At 34.6% G+C, this 17,978-nt stretch overlaps 1 protein-coding gene across 7 annotated transcripts in view; it reads right to left on the bottom strand.

Moving 5' to 3' along the window:
* The window catches only part of WASHC4 (WASH complex subunit 4), a 61,456-nt gene that overhangs the window by 11,910 nt on the left and 31,568 nt on the right, over nt 1–17,978 (bottom strand). For 3 of the 7 annotated variants that reach the window (XM_054444320.2, XM_063646653.1, XM_054444321.2), the window contains 12 exons: nt 17,084–17,191; nt 16,431–16,577; nt 16,230–16,309; nt 14,925–15,030; nt 14,239–14,355; nt 13,032–13,200; nt 12,619–12,773; nt 10,996–11,070; nt 10,378–10,482; nt 7,470–7,604; nt 4,768–4,876; nt 396–462 (listed from right to left, as the gene is read on the bottom strand). In XM_054444320.2, coding sequence (XP_054300295.1) covers nt 396–462; nt 4,768–4,876; nt 7,470–7,604; nt 10,378–10,482; nt 10,996–11,070; nt 12,619–12,773; nt 13,032–13,200; nt 14,239–14,355; nt 14,925–15,030; nt 16,230–16,309; nt 16,431–16,577; nt 17,084–17,191 — 1,373 coding nt within the window. Of the gene's footprint in view, nt 1–395; nt 463–2,015; nt 2,147–4,767; nt 4,877–7,469; nt 7,605–10,377; nt 10,483–10,995; nt 11,071–12,618; nt 12,774–13,031; nt 13,201–14,238; nt 14,356–14,924; nt 15,031–16,229; nt 16,310–16,430; nt 16,578–17,083; nt 17,192–17,978 lie in introns of those variants that run through there. The other 4 variants (XR_010122689.1, XR_010122690.1, XM_063646654.1 and 1 more) reach the window with 4 other exon arrangements.

Genomic DNA, 17,978 nt, shown 5'->3' with positions numbered 1-17,978 from the left:
CACAGATATGAAAGTGGTACTGCAGGACTCTAAAATTTTCAACTGTGTATTGGGAAACAACTGTGCATTTCAGTAATATTATTCATATCACCACTTTAGTTCCAAATTGAATTTTAGATATGAATATTTTAATCCTTAAAATCATGTAATCTTTACATGCATTCATAAACCATATTGATAAATTAACTATAACCTTAAGAGAAATATTTTCAGAAGTCTGCTGCAGTCTTAAAATTTGAGAAAAATCTAGTAGAATTAATAGTTTTCTTCCATATTTTATCTCAAAATATATCAAGAACAAACACCTTATCTACAATATCACTTGTAACATATATTTAATGGACATAATTTTTAAAATGGCATAAACAAGGCAAAAATGATGTTTGCATCCATACCTAATGGCATTGCTGCTACAATGAAGACCACCAGATCTTATCATTCGTACATAGCCCATAGCATTACCTTAAAAACCACACAAAAAAATCAGATATTTATATAAATAACTCTAAACTCTAATAGGAATATAGTTATATACAGTAGTAAATTACAAGGTTTCCACTCCTAAGAACCAAAATATTTTGCTATGTTTTACTTCAGTTCTCGTTCCATAAAAAGTAAAACTGTTACATATTTCTACACTTAAAATATAAACATACATACTTATATACAACTATATTAAATATTTAAAAATAAATGTTATTTTCATTTGATAAACTAAAATCATTAAATGCTGACTACATTAAAATGGTCAAGCTTAAAATTATAATATCAATAATTTCTCCTCTCACATTGAGATTCAATCTCCCACACACACACAATTGGAAGTGATATCAAGAAATCTTTATTTGATGCCTCCCAAATTTATATCTCTGGCCTGGACTCCTCCTCTGAACTCTAGGTTTTTTTATCCAATGCCTACACTTTTATGTTTAATAAGAATTTTATATTTAATATGTCCAACTCAATCTCAGGATCTTTATCCCCAATTTTGCCTATCTCAGAAACTGGCAATTCTATCCTTTCAGTTGCTCAAGCCAAATGTCTTAAAGTCATCCCTGGCTCCTTTCTCTCACATTTTACAATCAAAATGATCGGGCAAATTATGTTGACTTTGCCTTGAAAATGTAGCCAGAATCCACCCACTTTTCATTCACCTCTTCAAAGATATCCTGCTATCCAATCCATCACCAGCTCTTGGCTGGAGCACTGCAATATGCAATGGCCTCCTGATTTCCCTACTTTCACCTTTAGCATCCTGCCACATTCCCCAGTGTTGTATAATATCTACAGAGCCACTAGTGAATTTTTAAAAACTAAGTTGGAGCATGTAGTGCCTTTTCTTTTTTTTTGAGACAGAGTCTCACTCTGTCACCCAGGATGGAGTACAGTGGTGTGATCTCAGCTCACTGCAACCTCCGCCTCCGTAGTTCAAGCGATTCTCCTGCCTCAGTCTCTCAAGTAGCTGTGATCACAGGCGTCCGCCACCATGCCCAGCTAATTTTTGTATTTTTAGTAGAGATGGGGTTTCACCATGTTGGCCAGGCTGGTCTCGAACTCCTGACCTGAGGTGATCCACCCACCTCGGCCTCCCAAAGTGCTGGGATTACAGGTGTGAGCCACCATGCCCGGCCCCATATCATGCTTTTTCTGAAAATGCTGTAATGGCTTTCCACCTCAGAATAAAATCCAATTTCTTTATGTGGTCAAAACAGCCCTGCATGATCTTGCCCCTTGCTACTGTTCAGATAGCATGCCCTGCCACTTAGATCTTTGCTTACTCCATTCCAGCCCCTATTTCTCAAAAATGTGAAACGAATCAGGGCTTTTGCACTTACTGTTGCCTCTGTCTGGTAGACTCTTTCCCCAGATACACGTGGCTTACTCCCCAACCTTATTTAGGTCCCTGCTCAAATGTCACCTCCTGTTTTCCCTGAACATCACTGACTAGCACTGCCCAGCCCCCTTACATCTCCTTACCCAGTACTTCTCACTGACATACTATGTATTTTTCTGTCTGCATCTTCCCCCACCTAGAGTTCAAGATCCATGAGTACAGCCTTTGTCTTCTTCACTGCTCCATCCCTAGAGCCAACATGTCCTGGCGAATAGTAGGAATTCAATTTATAATTGAACTTTATTGAAATTACTTGAAAGAAAGAACAGACGAAAATGTAAAAAGGAGTTAACATTTCATAATCATGAGTAACATACATTTTACATACATTATCTTATCTTATGTTTTTAACAACCCTACATAGCAGTTAACATTGAATCTATTTTAAGGCCTGTCCCAATATGAGAGATGACATTAAAATTTTTTTAATGTGCATCTTTAAAAAGTCAAATGTCTAGTTTGTTTTCCTCCAAATCATCAGAGCAAAGTCTGATGAAGCAAAATAGGAAAGCCTAGTACAGAGCGGCAATTAAGAGTAAAAGCTCTGAAGCCAGGCCACCTGGGTTCAAATCTGGTCTCCCACATGTTAGCTAAGAGACCTACAAATTATGTTATGTTACCTCTCTGTATCTCAGTCTTCTCATCTGGTAAATTAAGCTCAATAAGGACAGAGACTTTGTTTACTGTCATAAATATCACCAGCACCTAGAAACATTTGTTGTACTGAATGAATACCTGTGCAGTGAATGAAGGGAAGTAGTATTTCATAAATACTGTGGTACGATTCACATAAGTTAAAACATATAAAGCACTAAGAATAGCCATGGCACAGTAAATGCTTAATAAATGTTAATTATTATTATTTCAGCAGGCAAGTTATTAGTCAAAAAGGCTTTCCATTTTGCTCCCAGATTCTTTACACCTTTTTCAAGATATTTATCAGACTCAAAAGCACATTACAGTGTTTTATAAGCAGAGGTAAAGAATTTGTATTGGCCGGGCACAGTGGCTCATGCCTGTAATCCCAGCACTTTGGGACACAGAAGCGGATGGATCACGAGGTCAGGAGATCGAGACCACCCTGGCCAACATGGTGAAACCCTACCTCTACTAAAAATACAAAACTTGGCCGGACGTGGTGGCATGCACCTGAAGTCCCATATACTAAGGAGGCTGAGGCAGGAGAATCGCTTGAACCCAGGAGGCAGAGGTTGCAGTGAGCTGAGAATGTGCCACTGCACTCCAGCCTGGGTGACAGAGCAAGACTCTGTCTCAAAAAAAAAAAAAGAATTTATATTTTCTAAGAAGAGAATAAAGAGTAAAACGATGGATTAAAATGAAAAGGATAATATTCCCCAATTGTGGACTGCAACCTGGGGGTAATCAAGGTGACATTAGATGGCACACCAAAGAACACTTAGTGATGATGTATTTAGGGCAAAAATGACTAGCGTTTTAAGGACTATGATTTAACAACTGTTATTTCTAAGGAAAAATTATACTCTCAAAAAATATAAAAACATGAAACAAATAGTGAAGGCAGTATTAACAGGATGCAAAAATTCTGGGTATGTGAATAAATAAAACTTAAGTAACACTGCTCTAGAAGGACAGCTCTTAATCTGAGGTCCATAGACCCAAGCTTTAAGCACATGAACTCTAGCATATCATATACAAAATTGTGCACATATGTCATACAGGCATTAGTTCTGGAAGAATCATCCTGGAGTTTTCCTCAGATTCTCAAAAAAGGTTAAGAACTATTGCTCCATAAGTTTGCCGCTTAATATTAAATGTCCTCTTGAAGAAAACTTATTTGTACTTATTTGACAATACTTAATATTGAATGGTTTATAATAAAGCATTTACAGAGGTAAAATTCTCCAAGTTCTTGTACTAAAACATAATAGAAATGTCTAATATGCAAATCAATTAACTGAAAAAACTTTACTCCAGAAAGAAATGCTTATAACGTATTACCCACTAGTAAACCTAAAGTCTCCTGAAAGCAAAGGGGTTGGGATTCCCAGCACCTAACAGAAAATGTGGCATAACAGATGCTTAGTAAATGCTTGATAAATGAATAAATCAATCTCACAAGGCAGAATTTTCCCAAAATATAGTCAATAAGATTTTACTGTTTGGTGTTAATATAAACTGTCAAGAATATAAAACCCATTTGGACTTATAGCTAAATAACCCTGGTTTAAGTCCCAGAAACACGACTTAACTTCTTTCTCTAAGTTTCTCTTTTTTCATCTTTAAAACGATTACATGCCTATCTCACAGGGTTATTGTGAACATATAATGTATGTGAAAAGCTCAAATAAGTATAAAGTTTTGTTAAGCCATGATTATTATGAAATGTAGTTCTTACTTTTAAATATAAAGTACTACATATCAGAAGACAAGTTCCACTCGTAAGGGCAGAAGGACAATACATTATATGCACAAGTAAAATGGTGTAACATAGAACTTAATAACTTTTCATGTAAATATTTTATACCTTCACATTTAGACTGGAACTTGTGGGAGCCTTTTAGAAGCCCAAAACAGTGCCTTGAACAGAGCAGGTATTCGGTAAGTACTTACCAGTTTACAATTATTAATATGACCTTTGAGATTTAGTTATTAAATAACTTTTATTATAATTGAAGAGGTTTTATTTAAATGATTAGCCTATGGTCTATTAATTATTTCTGCAGCAACAGTCTAATCACACTTACAAATTTTGGGGGTAAAAAAATTACATGAGTGGAGTAAAGCTGAGCTCAGGCTTTCATATGAGCTGCTTATTAGTGTGAAATAGTTAATATATGAGATAGACTGTAGGGATCTGTACTTGATTTCCCAACACCTTTATCATAACTTACCAATTTGGCTGATGAGTTGCCTGAATTGATCAAGGTAGCTCTGTCCCTCAGGTGTTATTCCAAGTTTTCTGATGCCTCGATTGAATTTTTCTGCTCTATCGAAAGGATACTAGACAGAATATTTTAAGGCTACTTTTAATAAAGATTTCTAAAGCACAAAATGCCTCCCAAATAAACCATGCCAATACTACTCTCCTTTTAATTTTGTATTTCATTGTGCTTAAAAATTAATTAAGATTAATAAAAAATTCATACACTACCAATGTTCAAGGTCAATATAATTTTTTTCTTTTTGACATTAGCTAAAACGACTAATAATCAATGCCACTAACCTAATTTCCCTGCCACAATTATTAGTTTCCTAACCTCCAACAACTCTAACAGAAAAAAGAAACCAATTCCTCCCAGAAACACTTGTTCACAGATGTGTGACCAAGTTTCTGTGGGCTGAAAAGGTATTAGGGACTTAGAAACATACTCCTTCTCAATGAACACACGTCAGCTGGGTTAAAATTTCTAGTAACCATCACCAATAAAAAAACTACTTTTTGGTCTTCGTTGATTAGGAGATTTAGGAAATTATTCATTTTGTAATAATAAGAAAGCAATTCTTACATAACAGCATGAATATTTATCTCTAAATACTAGGAATTTCTGCTCCAATAAAAATGAGTTGGTCTGGGCACAGTGGCTCATGCCTGTAATCCCAGCACTTTGGGAGGCTGAGGCAGGCGGATCACTAGGTCAGGAGTCCAAGACCAGCCTGACCAACATGGTGAAACCCCATCTCTACTAAAAATACAAAAATTAGCTCGGTGTGGTGGTGTGCACCTTTAATCCCAGCTACTCAGGGGGCTGAGGCAGGAGAATCGCTTGAACCCAAGAGGTGGAGGCTGCAGTGAGCTGAGACTGTGCCACTGCACTCCAGCCTGAGAGACAGAGCAAGACTCAGTCTCAAAAAAAAAAAAAAAAATGAGCTAATACAATCCTCTACTGATAAACGTAACCTGTAATTTTATTAGATTATCCTATGAGAAAGTAATATTTTGCTACTCTGGCACTGAAGAGAACTACCAACCATTATACAAGAGAGCTGGAAATAGGCGTATCTTAAGAAAAGTAATTAAAATAGTTCCGTATATGGCAAATCAAATATAGGACCCATCTAAGCCTGCTGGTTCTCAATCCACATGGCTACATGCGCCTGCTGCCACTTAACAATTCAACAGACTCTTCACTTCACTATGGGAAAACTCAGCCTGGAAGGTGAAAGGAAAACAGCGTTCTTTTTTTTTTTTTTTTGAGAAAGAGTCTTGCTCTGTCACCCAGGCTGGACAGCAGTGGCATGATCTCGGCTCACTGCAACCTCCACCTCCTAGGTTCAAGTGATTCTTGTGCCTCAGTGATATAGCTTGGCTTTGTCCCCACCCAAATCTCATCTTGAATTGTAGTTCCCATAATCCCCACATGTCCTGAGAGGGACCACGTGGAGATAACTGAATCGTGGGGGCAGTTTCCCCTACCCTGTTCTCATGATAGTGAGTTAGTTCTCACAAGATCTGATGGTTGTTATAAGGGACTTCCCGCTTTGCTGGGCACTCATTCTCTCCCGTCACCCTGTGAAGAGGTACCTTCCGCCATGATTGTTAAGTTTCCTGAGGCCTCCCCAGCCATGCAGAACTGTGAGTCAATGAAACCTCTTTCCTTTATAAATTACCCAGTCACAGGTACTTCTTCATAGCAGCATGAGAATAGACTAATACACTCAGCCTCCTGAGCATCTGAGACTCAGACATGTGCCACCACGCCCGGCTAATTTTGGTATTATTAGTAGAGATGAGGTTTCGCCATGCTGCCCACAATGGTCTCAAATGCCTTGCCTCAAGTGATCTACCCATCTTGGCCTCTCAAAGTGCTGGATTACAGGCATGAGCCACTGCATCCGGCTAACAGCAGCATTCATATAAATTATCAGTGGGAATATCAATAGTGAAGTGTTTTTGGAGTGCTAGGCAATATGTACCAGAATTTTAAATGTTCACATTTCCTTGTCCTAGAAATTTCTCCTTAAGGAAGTTTTCAGAAAGTCTGAGATTTACAGAGACAGATGTGTAAAGATGTTACTGTAACACCGTTTGTAAGAATGAAAAATTAGAAAAACCTAAATAATGGACAACAGAAGAAGGTTAAATAAGTTACGATATACATGGGTGTATCCCTATCAACTTGAAGCAGATCTGTATGTACTGACATGTGATGAGCACAGTGCCAAATGCTATGTATAATATTACTCCATTTTTACTATACTGCTTTTAAAAGCAATATATGTGTGTAAAGATACATGTTTATATACAAAGATATCTGAAAGCCACCACACTACATTGTTAGCAACTGCCTCCAGAAAATGGACTGGAAAGAAAAATGAAGGTGGATATTCAGTTTATTCATTCTATATTGCTTAAATGTTTCAAAATAAGCATGTCCTGCTTTTATATTATTTTAAAATAAAGAAAAGTATCACCTGGCTACATTTATGATTTAATTTTTTCCTTACCTTAAGCCTACAGATAATGCAGAGTAAGAAATTATAGGGAAAATAAAACTAAAACCCCAATAGAGATCTAAATAATGAATTTTAGCATACATATTTGCCATATACTCAATAGCTGAATCAAATACCTTAAAAAGAATAGGTAGCCTACCTTATGATCATTTTGGTCCTTAATTTCCCTGAAAAATCGAATATCTTTAATCAATCTGGATTTGATGTGTTCATCATACATAAATTGGCTAAATATATAGAACTTCTTTTTCAAAAACTGGTAGGTGAAATTAACCTATAAAATTAAAATTCAAAAAGTTGAAAAAAGTTAAAAATTAATTCAAATCAATTCAAATCAATTTTACTGTATAACAGTTATCTATTTGTACTACCTATAAAGTACTATTTATAAAGTCTATTTCATATTGGACCTGAAAATATTTAAATAACATTTTTATTGCTCAAGTTCACAAAACTTTCTATAAGCTCCTCTTACATATTTTTACTAAAAAAGAAAAAAGAAAAGAAAGCAGTGGAAAATATTCTCATGATAGGACTAAGGGCTGTAGTGAGAATCACAAAACCAGACTCAAGACTCTAGTTTTTAAGCCATGGTCCAGTGAGAAGTTTCTATGTTCCTCCATCAATAAGATTACTTATTGCTAATCTACAGGTCTAGAACGATACTAAAGTAAGAAACATGGTGTTCTCTGAACCTTCCTGAAGATACCACACATTCGATTATCTATCCATAAATATTTCTGATCACCTCTTACACACAAGGCAACGTGCCTTCTCCCATGCTAGACATGGTCCTTGTCTTCACGAAGTTTATATTCTAGAACAGGTGACAAACATTTTAAACAAGTATTGTTAAATAAATTATTAAATCTCTACTGTAATAATTTCTCAAAATGTTAAGTACATGTGTGCTTTGACAATAAATAACAAAAAGCCCTGACCTTGACTCAGAAAATGCTAAGAAAGTGAGGTATGAGCTGAGATTAAAGTCAAAATAGCACAGTAAAATTAATTCTAATCTACAGATGGAAATCGTGTAAGATTAATTCCAACCTACAGGCAGAAATAGCATAAGATTAATTCCAACCTACAAATGAAAACCCTAAATTCATTTCCAACACCACCAACTCTCAAGTATTACTAATGATTTTGACAAATCTGTGCCCTTTTTACTCAGTATTCATTTACCCAATTATGGAAACAAAAGATTTTCGGGAACTTATCTTGTAGCTTAAACATTGTACTCTCCTTGTTTTTTCTGTTTCTTTGCATTTTTTAAAAAATCTCTTTGGCCGGGCGCGGTGGCTCACGCCTGTAATCCCAGCACTTTGGGAGGCTGAGGCAGGCGGATCACGAGGTCAGGAGATCGAGACCATCCTGGCAAACACGGTGAAACCCCGTCTCTACTAAAAATACAAAAAATTAGCCGGGTGTGGTGGCGGGCGCCTGTAGTCCCAGCTACTCGGGAGGCTGAGGCAGGAGAATGGCGAGAACCTGGGAGGCGGAGCTTGCAGTGAGCCGAGATGGTGCCACTGCACTCCAGCCTGGGCGACAGAGCAAGACTCCGTCTCAAAAAAAAAAAAATCTCTTTAACAGTCTTTTGTTTTTAATCCTTTCCACTCTAAATAGTGGGTAACTATTCTGCCATCCTCTGATTTCTATCCTTCTATGCTCATTTCATCAACAGACATCAGCAATCTACATTCATTAGTGTAATTAGCTGATGAACGTCTATATCCCTGTGATTACTGTGAAAGCAGGAAATGTGTTTTTCTCACACTAGTGCCCAGCACAGTCCCTGACACACAAAATACATTCATATCTGTTACATGAATATTTGATAGATGACAGAAGTCAAGGAAGAGCTTACTCTCAAAAGTTCTGTTTTATTTATCCTCAAAGGTACAAACATGATCATTACATGGATGACTCTTCATTTGGAATTTAAAATTGTATGTTTCATTTGTATATTAATAACCCCACTATAATGGGGCTCCAATCATATCACTCATTGGCTCAAAATCTTCAATGCCTTCCCACTGTATACTTAAATGATCCCAACTTAACTTTTCATTTTCTCCCAATTCCCTACTCCAAATGTGTTTAATAATACTGTACTACTTAAGCATTCACAGTCTTCTCCCCTAAAGGAGAATTAATTGTGCTCTGAAAACCAGATAAATTCAAAGACTTCTCTTTTTCCACAGACAGAAAAATAGCATATGAGTTCAAATGATTCCTTCAAGTGAATGCCCCTTTCGTTTTTGTTTGTTTTTTTTTTTTTGAGACGGAGTTTTGCTCTTGCTGCCCAGGCTGGAGTGCAATGGCGCAATCTCAGCTCACTGCAACCTCTGCCTCCCAGGTTCAAGCGATTCTCCTGCCTCAGCCTCCCAAGCAGCTGGGATTACAGGCGCCCGCCACCACGCCTGGCTAATTTTGTATTTTTAGTAGAGATGGGGTTTCTCCATGTTGGTCAGGCTGGTCTTGAACTCCCGACCTCAGGTGATTCCTCCTGCTTCAGCCTCCCAAAGTGCTGGGATTACAGGCATAAGCCACCACGCCAAGCTGTGAATGCCCATTTCTAAGAAGATTCAATATATTTTTAGTAAGTTCCTATTTATATGGACATCAAATAATTAGCAACCCCTGCCCCAAAAAGGGCATAAATAACATTAAGTAAATTACTATCAATTGTTCACTTTCAAAAGTAAACTTTCAGGGATCACAGAATCCACACAGATAAACATATATATATGTGTGCACACACGTATATTAATGTGCTGATGTCCTCAAATATCTAGCACTATTTATAATGATGGCTCTGAGATGGTAATCTACCCTAAAGTGTCTTTTGTATCACAGCTCCCATCACATCCAACACAATTTTAGGACCAGATATTTTCATTACTAACCAGAAAAAAAATGGGAATTCATGTAAAATATAAACTAGTAGTGTATGTTTACCAGAATATTCTATGAGAAAACCACGTTCCAAGCTATTACACAGGGGTCTATTACCCACTCAACCCCCAGAGAAAAGTTCTTACGGTTGTATTCATAATTCCCGTGCCATGTGTTCGAATTGAATTAGCAATATGCCGAATATTAATAGTATTCAAATGCTTGTTATTGCTTGTTCGTTCAATAAAAATCTGCAATGAAACAAATTTATGCTCAGTAACAACACAACCCATAGCAAACACTGGTCAAACAGTTATCCAAAGAAAATTTCAGAATCTATTTCATTAAAGACAATTTAATTGAAAATGCAATCAAGACAGTACAAGTGAGTATCCTTAATCCGAAAATCTGAAATCCAAAATGTTCCAATGAGCGTTTCCTTCGAGCGTCATGTTGGTGGTCAGAAGTTGATGATTCTGAAGCATTTCAGATTTTGGATTTTCAGATTAGGGATGCTGAAGTGGTATATGATATGAATATTCCAAAATCCAAAAAAAATCTGAAATCCAAAACACTTCTTGTCCTAAACATTTCGAATAAAAGATACTCAACTGGTATAATCAAGGCAAAAAAATAAACAAGGCCTCGAAAACAATTATTTTTTGTTTCATTTAATTTTCACCCATAAAAATCAATTCCTTGCCTCTCAGCCTTCCAACTATCTCCACCCACATTAAAAAAAAAAATGTATAAACCCTACTCACCTGATTGTTGAGATTATAGAGGTATCGGGACACAAATATATGAATGTTTCTCATAATTTCTAAAACATCAAGGCCCTATAATACACATACAAGTATTATTATAATTCATTAAAATAATCAGTTAAACTTGTATCAGCATAATGACTTATTGATTATATTGTTTCCTAATAATTTTTAAGTTATTTTAAAGAACTATATAAAAGGTACGATCAAACGTTAAAAGACAAATCAAGACTATCTCCTTAGGGAAACCTGGCTGCTTATTACTTTATCTTTTGTGCAGACAGAAACAGTTAAGTTTAAATATTCAAAGATCCATGACCCACAGTCATCTCCCCACCAGCCTTGAGAATATTTGTCTCTTCAACAATCTTCTCTACATTTTTCTACAAAGTAAACTAATAGCCAGATTCTAAAAGGTAGTCAGAATGTGCTGTGACATTCATAAAATACATACTATTTTTCAGGTACTTTGCAAGGTTCCTTATAAGTAATTCTAAAATATGAGGTATCATTCTTCTAAATTCCACAGGTGACAAAAAAGAAGCTAAGGAAGTTGTTCTCTGAGGCAAAATAGCTAGGAAGTAGCAGGGCCTTGGGACTTTAGAAAGTCTAATTCCAAACTGTTATGCTTCTTTTGATCACACCAGACTCCTTTTAAATAGTACAAGTTTTCTATTAAGAATCCTTCATTCTTTAAACAGATATTACTCTAACACCCAATGGTATCATATAAACTGTTCCATAGTTTTTTCTAATTAGAGCTCAAAAGAGCATCACAATACCTTTTTAAGTTTTTATTATAACTTTTATCATATTCTAATCTAAAAATTTGTTTACACATTTTTTCTCCCAGAGGATATTACATGAGCTAGGACTATTTCTATTTATCTTTGTATTCCTAAACATAGTTCAGTGCCTAGCATGTTCTCAATAAATATGATATATAAATGAATAAATGAAAGGATATACAAACTGATTCTAGAAATAATCCCTACATGCAGCAAGATAAAGGGAAAACTAGAATCCTCAAATTTTAGAACTGAATAAATGTTTTTTGGTAAATATCTGGATCATCTTAGAGAGAACTCCATGCAAATTATCTGACAACATAAATTATTACATTCATGAGATAATGCCATACTGTACATTAACTAATTGAATTGGCAAAGCTAAATGTTTTCCTATACTCCTCATTTTAAGAACAAAAAACACATTTGTAATCATGTAAATTTAACCATTTTTTCCTACGATACTAAATTTTATATACTATAACCAGGCTTAAAATCCTTAAATGTGACTTTGAACTTCTTAAAATTCTACAGAAGTCACTTCACTATTCTAGTGTTTCTGAAAAGCTGTATATAAATATAAATATATATATATACCTCGAATGCTCAACAGAAGGCTGAATATAAGCAGGAACCCGGTGGTAAATTCCTTTATAAAGCAATTTAGCAGCACCTAATTTTTTACTGTTGTCAAGTATAAGATTTTATATGGCAAATAATTTCTTAAAAAATAAACACATACTAACTAAAGCAAAAAGAAAAAAGACTTCCTTAAAAAGTACTGTTACGGCCAACAGTCACAGTATGCTAAAAAAAACATTTTATACTATACCTGTTCCAAAGTCTGACTGGGAAGATGTGCCTCTGTCATAACCAGTCCATAACGCTGAGTAGCTAAGTTTCTCATCTCACTGTAAGTAGCCCAGTCATGAAGGGCTACTGTTGTTAGATTGTAGAAAGTCTTGTCTAGGTAGTGAGTTACATAAGCTTAAAAAAAAAAAAATTCAACTTGTGAAACAGCAGAAAAGGAAAAGAAATGAAACTAAAAAGGAAAAAACAACAACTTGTCCTTGAACATCAGATTTGTTCCTTTAAAATAAGGTATTAATAAAAATGAGAAAAGAAACAAAATGTAATTAAAGAATAACAACACAAAATTTAAATATACCCTCAAAGTTTTGTTTAACAGTAGGGTTAAAAAAAAAACAAAGAATATGACTCTAAGAAGGAAAGCAAAACACTCACCCCGAATGTCAATGAAACGATTGAAAAACCGAATTGGATTCAGAGAGAAAAAAAGAGCCAGGTCTTTCATGCCAACTTTGAAAGGGTTTCGGTCATCCAGCTTTAAATGAGTATGCACAGAAAGTCGCAGATCTTTCTCTATTTCTTTGCATAATTTGTCCAGCAAATGCTATTCACAAAAGATTTGATAACTTTAATTTTTCAAAATGATATTGCAATTGTATTGTTTCCCTACATGTCTATGCTCCATTTTAAACCAATAGTTTTTTGGTCAGAAGCAGTTACATAAATTCTGTCTTTATTTTCACTAATACCTTAAGGTTAATACTCTTGAAAAGAAAATCTAAAACTAATGATTGATGGTACCATCATAAGGAGCATGAATATGCAACTTAAAGCATAAAATTTATGGAAACCAGCAACAAAGGAGGAAAGGTCATGAGAACATGCAAGAGAGAAAAGAAAAAAGCTTCCTTGTAATAACCATTAAAAAAAAAAATCACAAAATTCATTGTGCTAAAGGTAATAAAATTAATCATCTTTTCTGGTCTACCAAGGAGTTCTAAATTACTATCCAGGCATGTATTTTATTTCCTAAATAAGAATATTTAATACAAGAAATTATAAAAAAATTTTCACAATTTCATCAAACCCAGGTAGGATTATATTGTGAAATTTCCTCATTTTTAATTCCTCCCTCCAAATAAAAATATCGCTAAATGGAAATTTAATTTTAAAGATACCAGTGTTTATAATACATATTCCCTTAAAACAAGGAGGGGCATACATATTGGATTCAAATTACTTTTGTTACACACTATATCTTTTAAATATATAATTTCCTTCTCTCAGGAGCTCTGCAAATAAAATTCAGTAAAATATTAATAGTTAAGTTGCTTTAACTGGACCATTAGCTTTCAACATTCAAACCCATTTCACATTTGCATTCTTCTAATAAACAACTTTAAATTAAAATATCTATTTACAAAAGTAAATTTAAATCTCCTAATTCCTAGTGTGATTTCTAAATAAATGAATTACAGACCAATTAGCATAACAGTGATATTGTAACTAAAAATAGTTCTTTGTTCTACCCAGCAATTTATAAATAATTTTAACTCAGTGCATCTGCTTCAATCGAACATTTTTTTCCGAACACTACATTCCAAACACGTTTTAAGCTTTTCAATCTCAAATATGATGTTACCTCATTTAAAATTTCCATAATTTCCTTGTCATAGCAATCCAGAAGTATCTCATAGGACTCTAAATGCCTTGCATGCATCATAGCAGGTACACAGTCGCGCAAAGCACTGAACATGTACTAAGAAGAAAATTAAAATGTACATGAATTTAGAAAACCAAGTCTCTAATCTAAACAATACTGCAAAAGTTAATTATCTTGAAAGACAAAACCTCAATCTGAAGGAAAAATGATTTTCCACAACTGTCTTAACTTTCCTAAAGAAAAAGAACCTAAAGCATATATTTTAACCAAACATATCCAAAAAAATCACATTCACTAGTCCTTTCCTATCTTGTGCATTCAAACACATTTATTTCCATAAAGAAAAAGAAAAATTTGAATATTTTTTAAAAATATTTTTTCTTTTGCATTGTAATTTGCTGATGAGTAAATGTCAGACTACTATGACGTAAACTAAAATTAAGTGAAATGAAAATGATTAGGAACATGAAGGAAGAAATTAAATAAATAACTTCATTAACAGTAACATAAAATTTAACTACAGACTATAAACAATGAATATGCAGTTTACAAAACAGTCAATTTTAAAATAGTTTATTAAATCAAATGATCTATTTTAAACTAAAACGGTTTACACAGTGACTTTTAAAATGATGGAATTATTCTTTATATTGTTCTTTACTTACATGTAATCTGGCTGCATCAACAGCATTTTCATATACATCATCTAAATAAATTGGGAACACAGCTCGATGCCAGTATAAAAAACAACAGTCACATTGTGTTTGGACTCTACAATGTAAAGTAGTAATCAGTCACAACAAAACTGAAGAATCCCAAAACAATATGAAAGGAATGACATCTACCACAGAGGGAAGAGTTCCATCTTACACAGTTTGCATTCCCTACATCACTTAACCCAACATAGTATAGAAAAGTCACAAAAGAAATACTATCGAAATGAAACAAAGGTAACAAACACTCCAATGCCTGACATTGTCGGAATTCTGCACATACGCTTTAGTTGTAAACCATACTTGAAAAATGATATGCATAATATTCAAATATCAGAGTTTAAAATAAACATTTATTGACCATTTTTGGTTTTGGTAAATAAAAACAAACTCATTTTCAATATTACTTGCCATGACTAGACTTAAATACTTGCATGACATGCTCCATTTTCCCTGACTCTAAGTTGGAAAGAAAAATCTTTAAAAAAAAAATTGTGACCCTCCCCAAAAAAAAACCCACACTTAACATGTCTACAATCTTTGCCAAGTGACTATTTCACACCTTAAAGGGCAACAGAATGATCATTAACTATCTTATAATGAAAAAGGTTCAATATTTCTTCCAAGAGTGGAAAATTAAATGCTACTAACAAGAAAAATGTCAGCTTCTCTAGAACAACAAAAAAATAAGTTATAAATATGAATACTAAATGGAAATTGCGCTGTAACCTTAATTCAGCTGGAAACCAAAATTCAAATTTCCCTTCAAGAAACTTACGCTTACTCTACAAAAAGAAAACAAGAAAGCCAAAAGGAGCTACAAAAATAAGCCTTCCAAAAACTAATTCAACAATGTTAATTCAAATTCGTCTTAAAATAAAATTATAGAACACTACGTATCATGGATTGCTAAGTCTCACACAAACAGAGGAAACCCTGTTATAATGCAGCAATTTAAGTCCAATAAAGATACTCAACATAATAATCACAATATGCATCAAAGTCTGCCAGATGCTCTGAGGTTGCACTGCTTTTTCTCATGTGAGTTTTTCTAGGGGCTACATGCTTCCTGCAGAAGCAAAGCTAAATAAATATGATCCCTAGTCACAATCTCATTTTGGTCATGCTAAAGAAGTTACAGAAAGGAACTAATGCTCGATCTGAATTTTATTTCTTCTCTTGCTATGCTAAAAAGAAAACCAATGTTTCTATTAACCCTGTCTTTGGAGTACCACAGCATATCCCAGTCCTACTTACCGTTCTCTAAGTTCACTAATAAGATCCAGTTTTTTCATGACTACTTGAAGTGGAAAGAGTTCTTCATCTTTAAATGTTTTCTATCAGGGACAGGAAAAAAAGGCAGAGAAGTTGCAGTCAAAGGTCTCTAGGGTCAGTAACAAGGGAACTGTGAAATCTCAGATCTCATTTCTGTTCCATAAGTAATAGCAATACACTTACCATTTGTGTGCCAACACTTAGTGCCAAAGAAACAATAAGTCGCCGTTGCTTTGTGCTTGGTCCATTTAGAGTGTTTTCAGCCAAAACTAGAGCAGAGAGCACATCAAGACGCTGTTCGCTGTATTTTTTGTCAGAAATCACTCTTTTCTTAAAAATAAAACAGGAAAACTAATTTGTTTTGTTTCTGAGGCAATAACAAAAGACTCAGAAGAAAAACTTCTTGATTATCTTTTCCATGATTCAGTTTAAGAGAGCATACACAAATACTTTCCCCATTAAGCTTCTGATATTTATACTTTACTTCTGTAATATGATCCCTTAGTACTGTCAGAAACAGCAAATGTATTAGGCATACTTTAAAATTTCCATGTTAATTTAATAAGAAATCATTTTTTAAATGATGCATCAATTTCAAAAGTGCAAACAATGTCTTTTTAGAAGTGTATTAATGTATTACATGCTGCAATTTCACAGTAAAGATAATACCAATAACTTGGAAGTAAAAATTGTAAAATACTATGGGATAAATAACCAAGCATATTATGTTTGAAGGAATGGAATAAACAGGTTAAACCAGAAAACACATACAAAACAATGGAAGAACAAACAAAAAAGATAACATACTTATGCTAAATAGATAATAATCTGCATACCTTGGCCACAGAAATAGAATGAAGAGCCTGATGTTGAAGGTGCTGTGTTATATGTGAAACTGAATCAGCCACAACCATGCTTCTCCTGTAGAACATATGCTCTATTGCCTAAAAAGAATCAGAAATAATTTTGTGACAATCAACTTAAAAATTTTAGGCAAAATTATAGAAGATCTTTACGACCTTAGGCTAGGGAAGGGATTTGTAAATGAGATACAAAAAAACCTTACAGGCCTGGCGTGGTGGCTCACGCCTGTAATCCCAACACTTTGGGAGGTCAAGGCAGGCGGATCACCAGGTCAGGAGTTCGAGACCAGCCTGGCCAACATAGTGAAACCCTGTCTCTACTAAAAAATATAAAAATTAGCCGAGCATGGTGGCGCATGCCTGTAGTTCCTGTAGCTGAGGCAGAATCACTTGAACCTGGGAGGCGGAGGTTGAGGTGAGCCGAGATCGTGCCACTGCACTCCAGCCTGGGCAACAGAGCGAGACTCCGTCTCAAAAAAAAAAAAAAACTTACAAAGTATAGAACTGATAAATTCAACTATACTAAAATTAAGCACTTCTGTTCATCAAAAGTCTCTATAAAGAAAATAAAAAGGCAAGCCGATGTATCACAAAATATCTACCAGGTACAAGTGACTAATGTTCAGGATATAAGAAGACCCAAAATGAATGAAAGATTTTGTTTTTTAAAGGCACACAATCCAATAAAAAAAATGGAAAAGACATGAACAGATTTTTCACAAAAGAAGAAACATAGTTAATAAATAATTGAAAGGATATTTACCATCACTAACAATCAGGGGTTAAATATTAAAAATCATAATCAAAACAAATTATACCCATTAATTTATTTTAAAAAATGAAGCTCGATAATACCAGTGTTGGCCAA

The sequence above is a fragment of the Pongo pygmaeus genome, chromosome 10 (assembly GCF_028885625.2).
Source record: "Pongo pygmaeus isolate AG05252 chromosome 10, NHGRI_mPonPyg2-v2.0_pri, whole genome shotgun sequence".
Taxonomy (NCBI): Eukaryota; Metazoa; Chordata; class Mammalia; order Primates; family Hominidae; genus Pongo; species Pongo pygmaeus.
The sequence above is the reverse complement of the archived record's forward strand: the minus strand, read 5'-3'. Positions and strand labels throughout refer to the sequence as shown.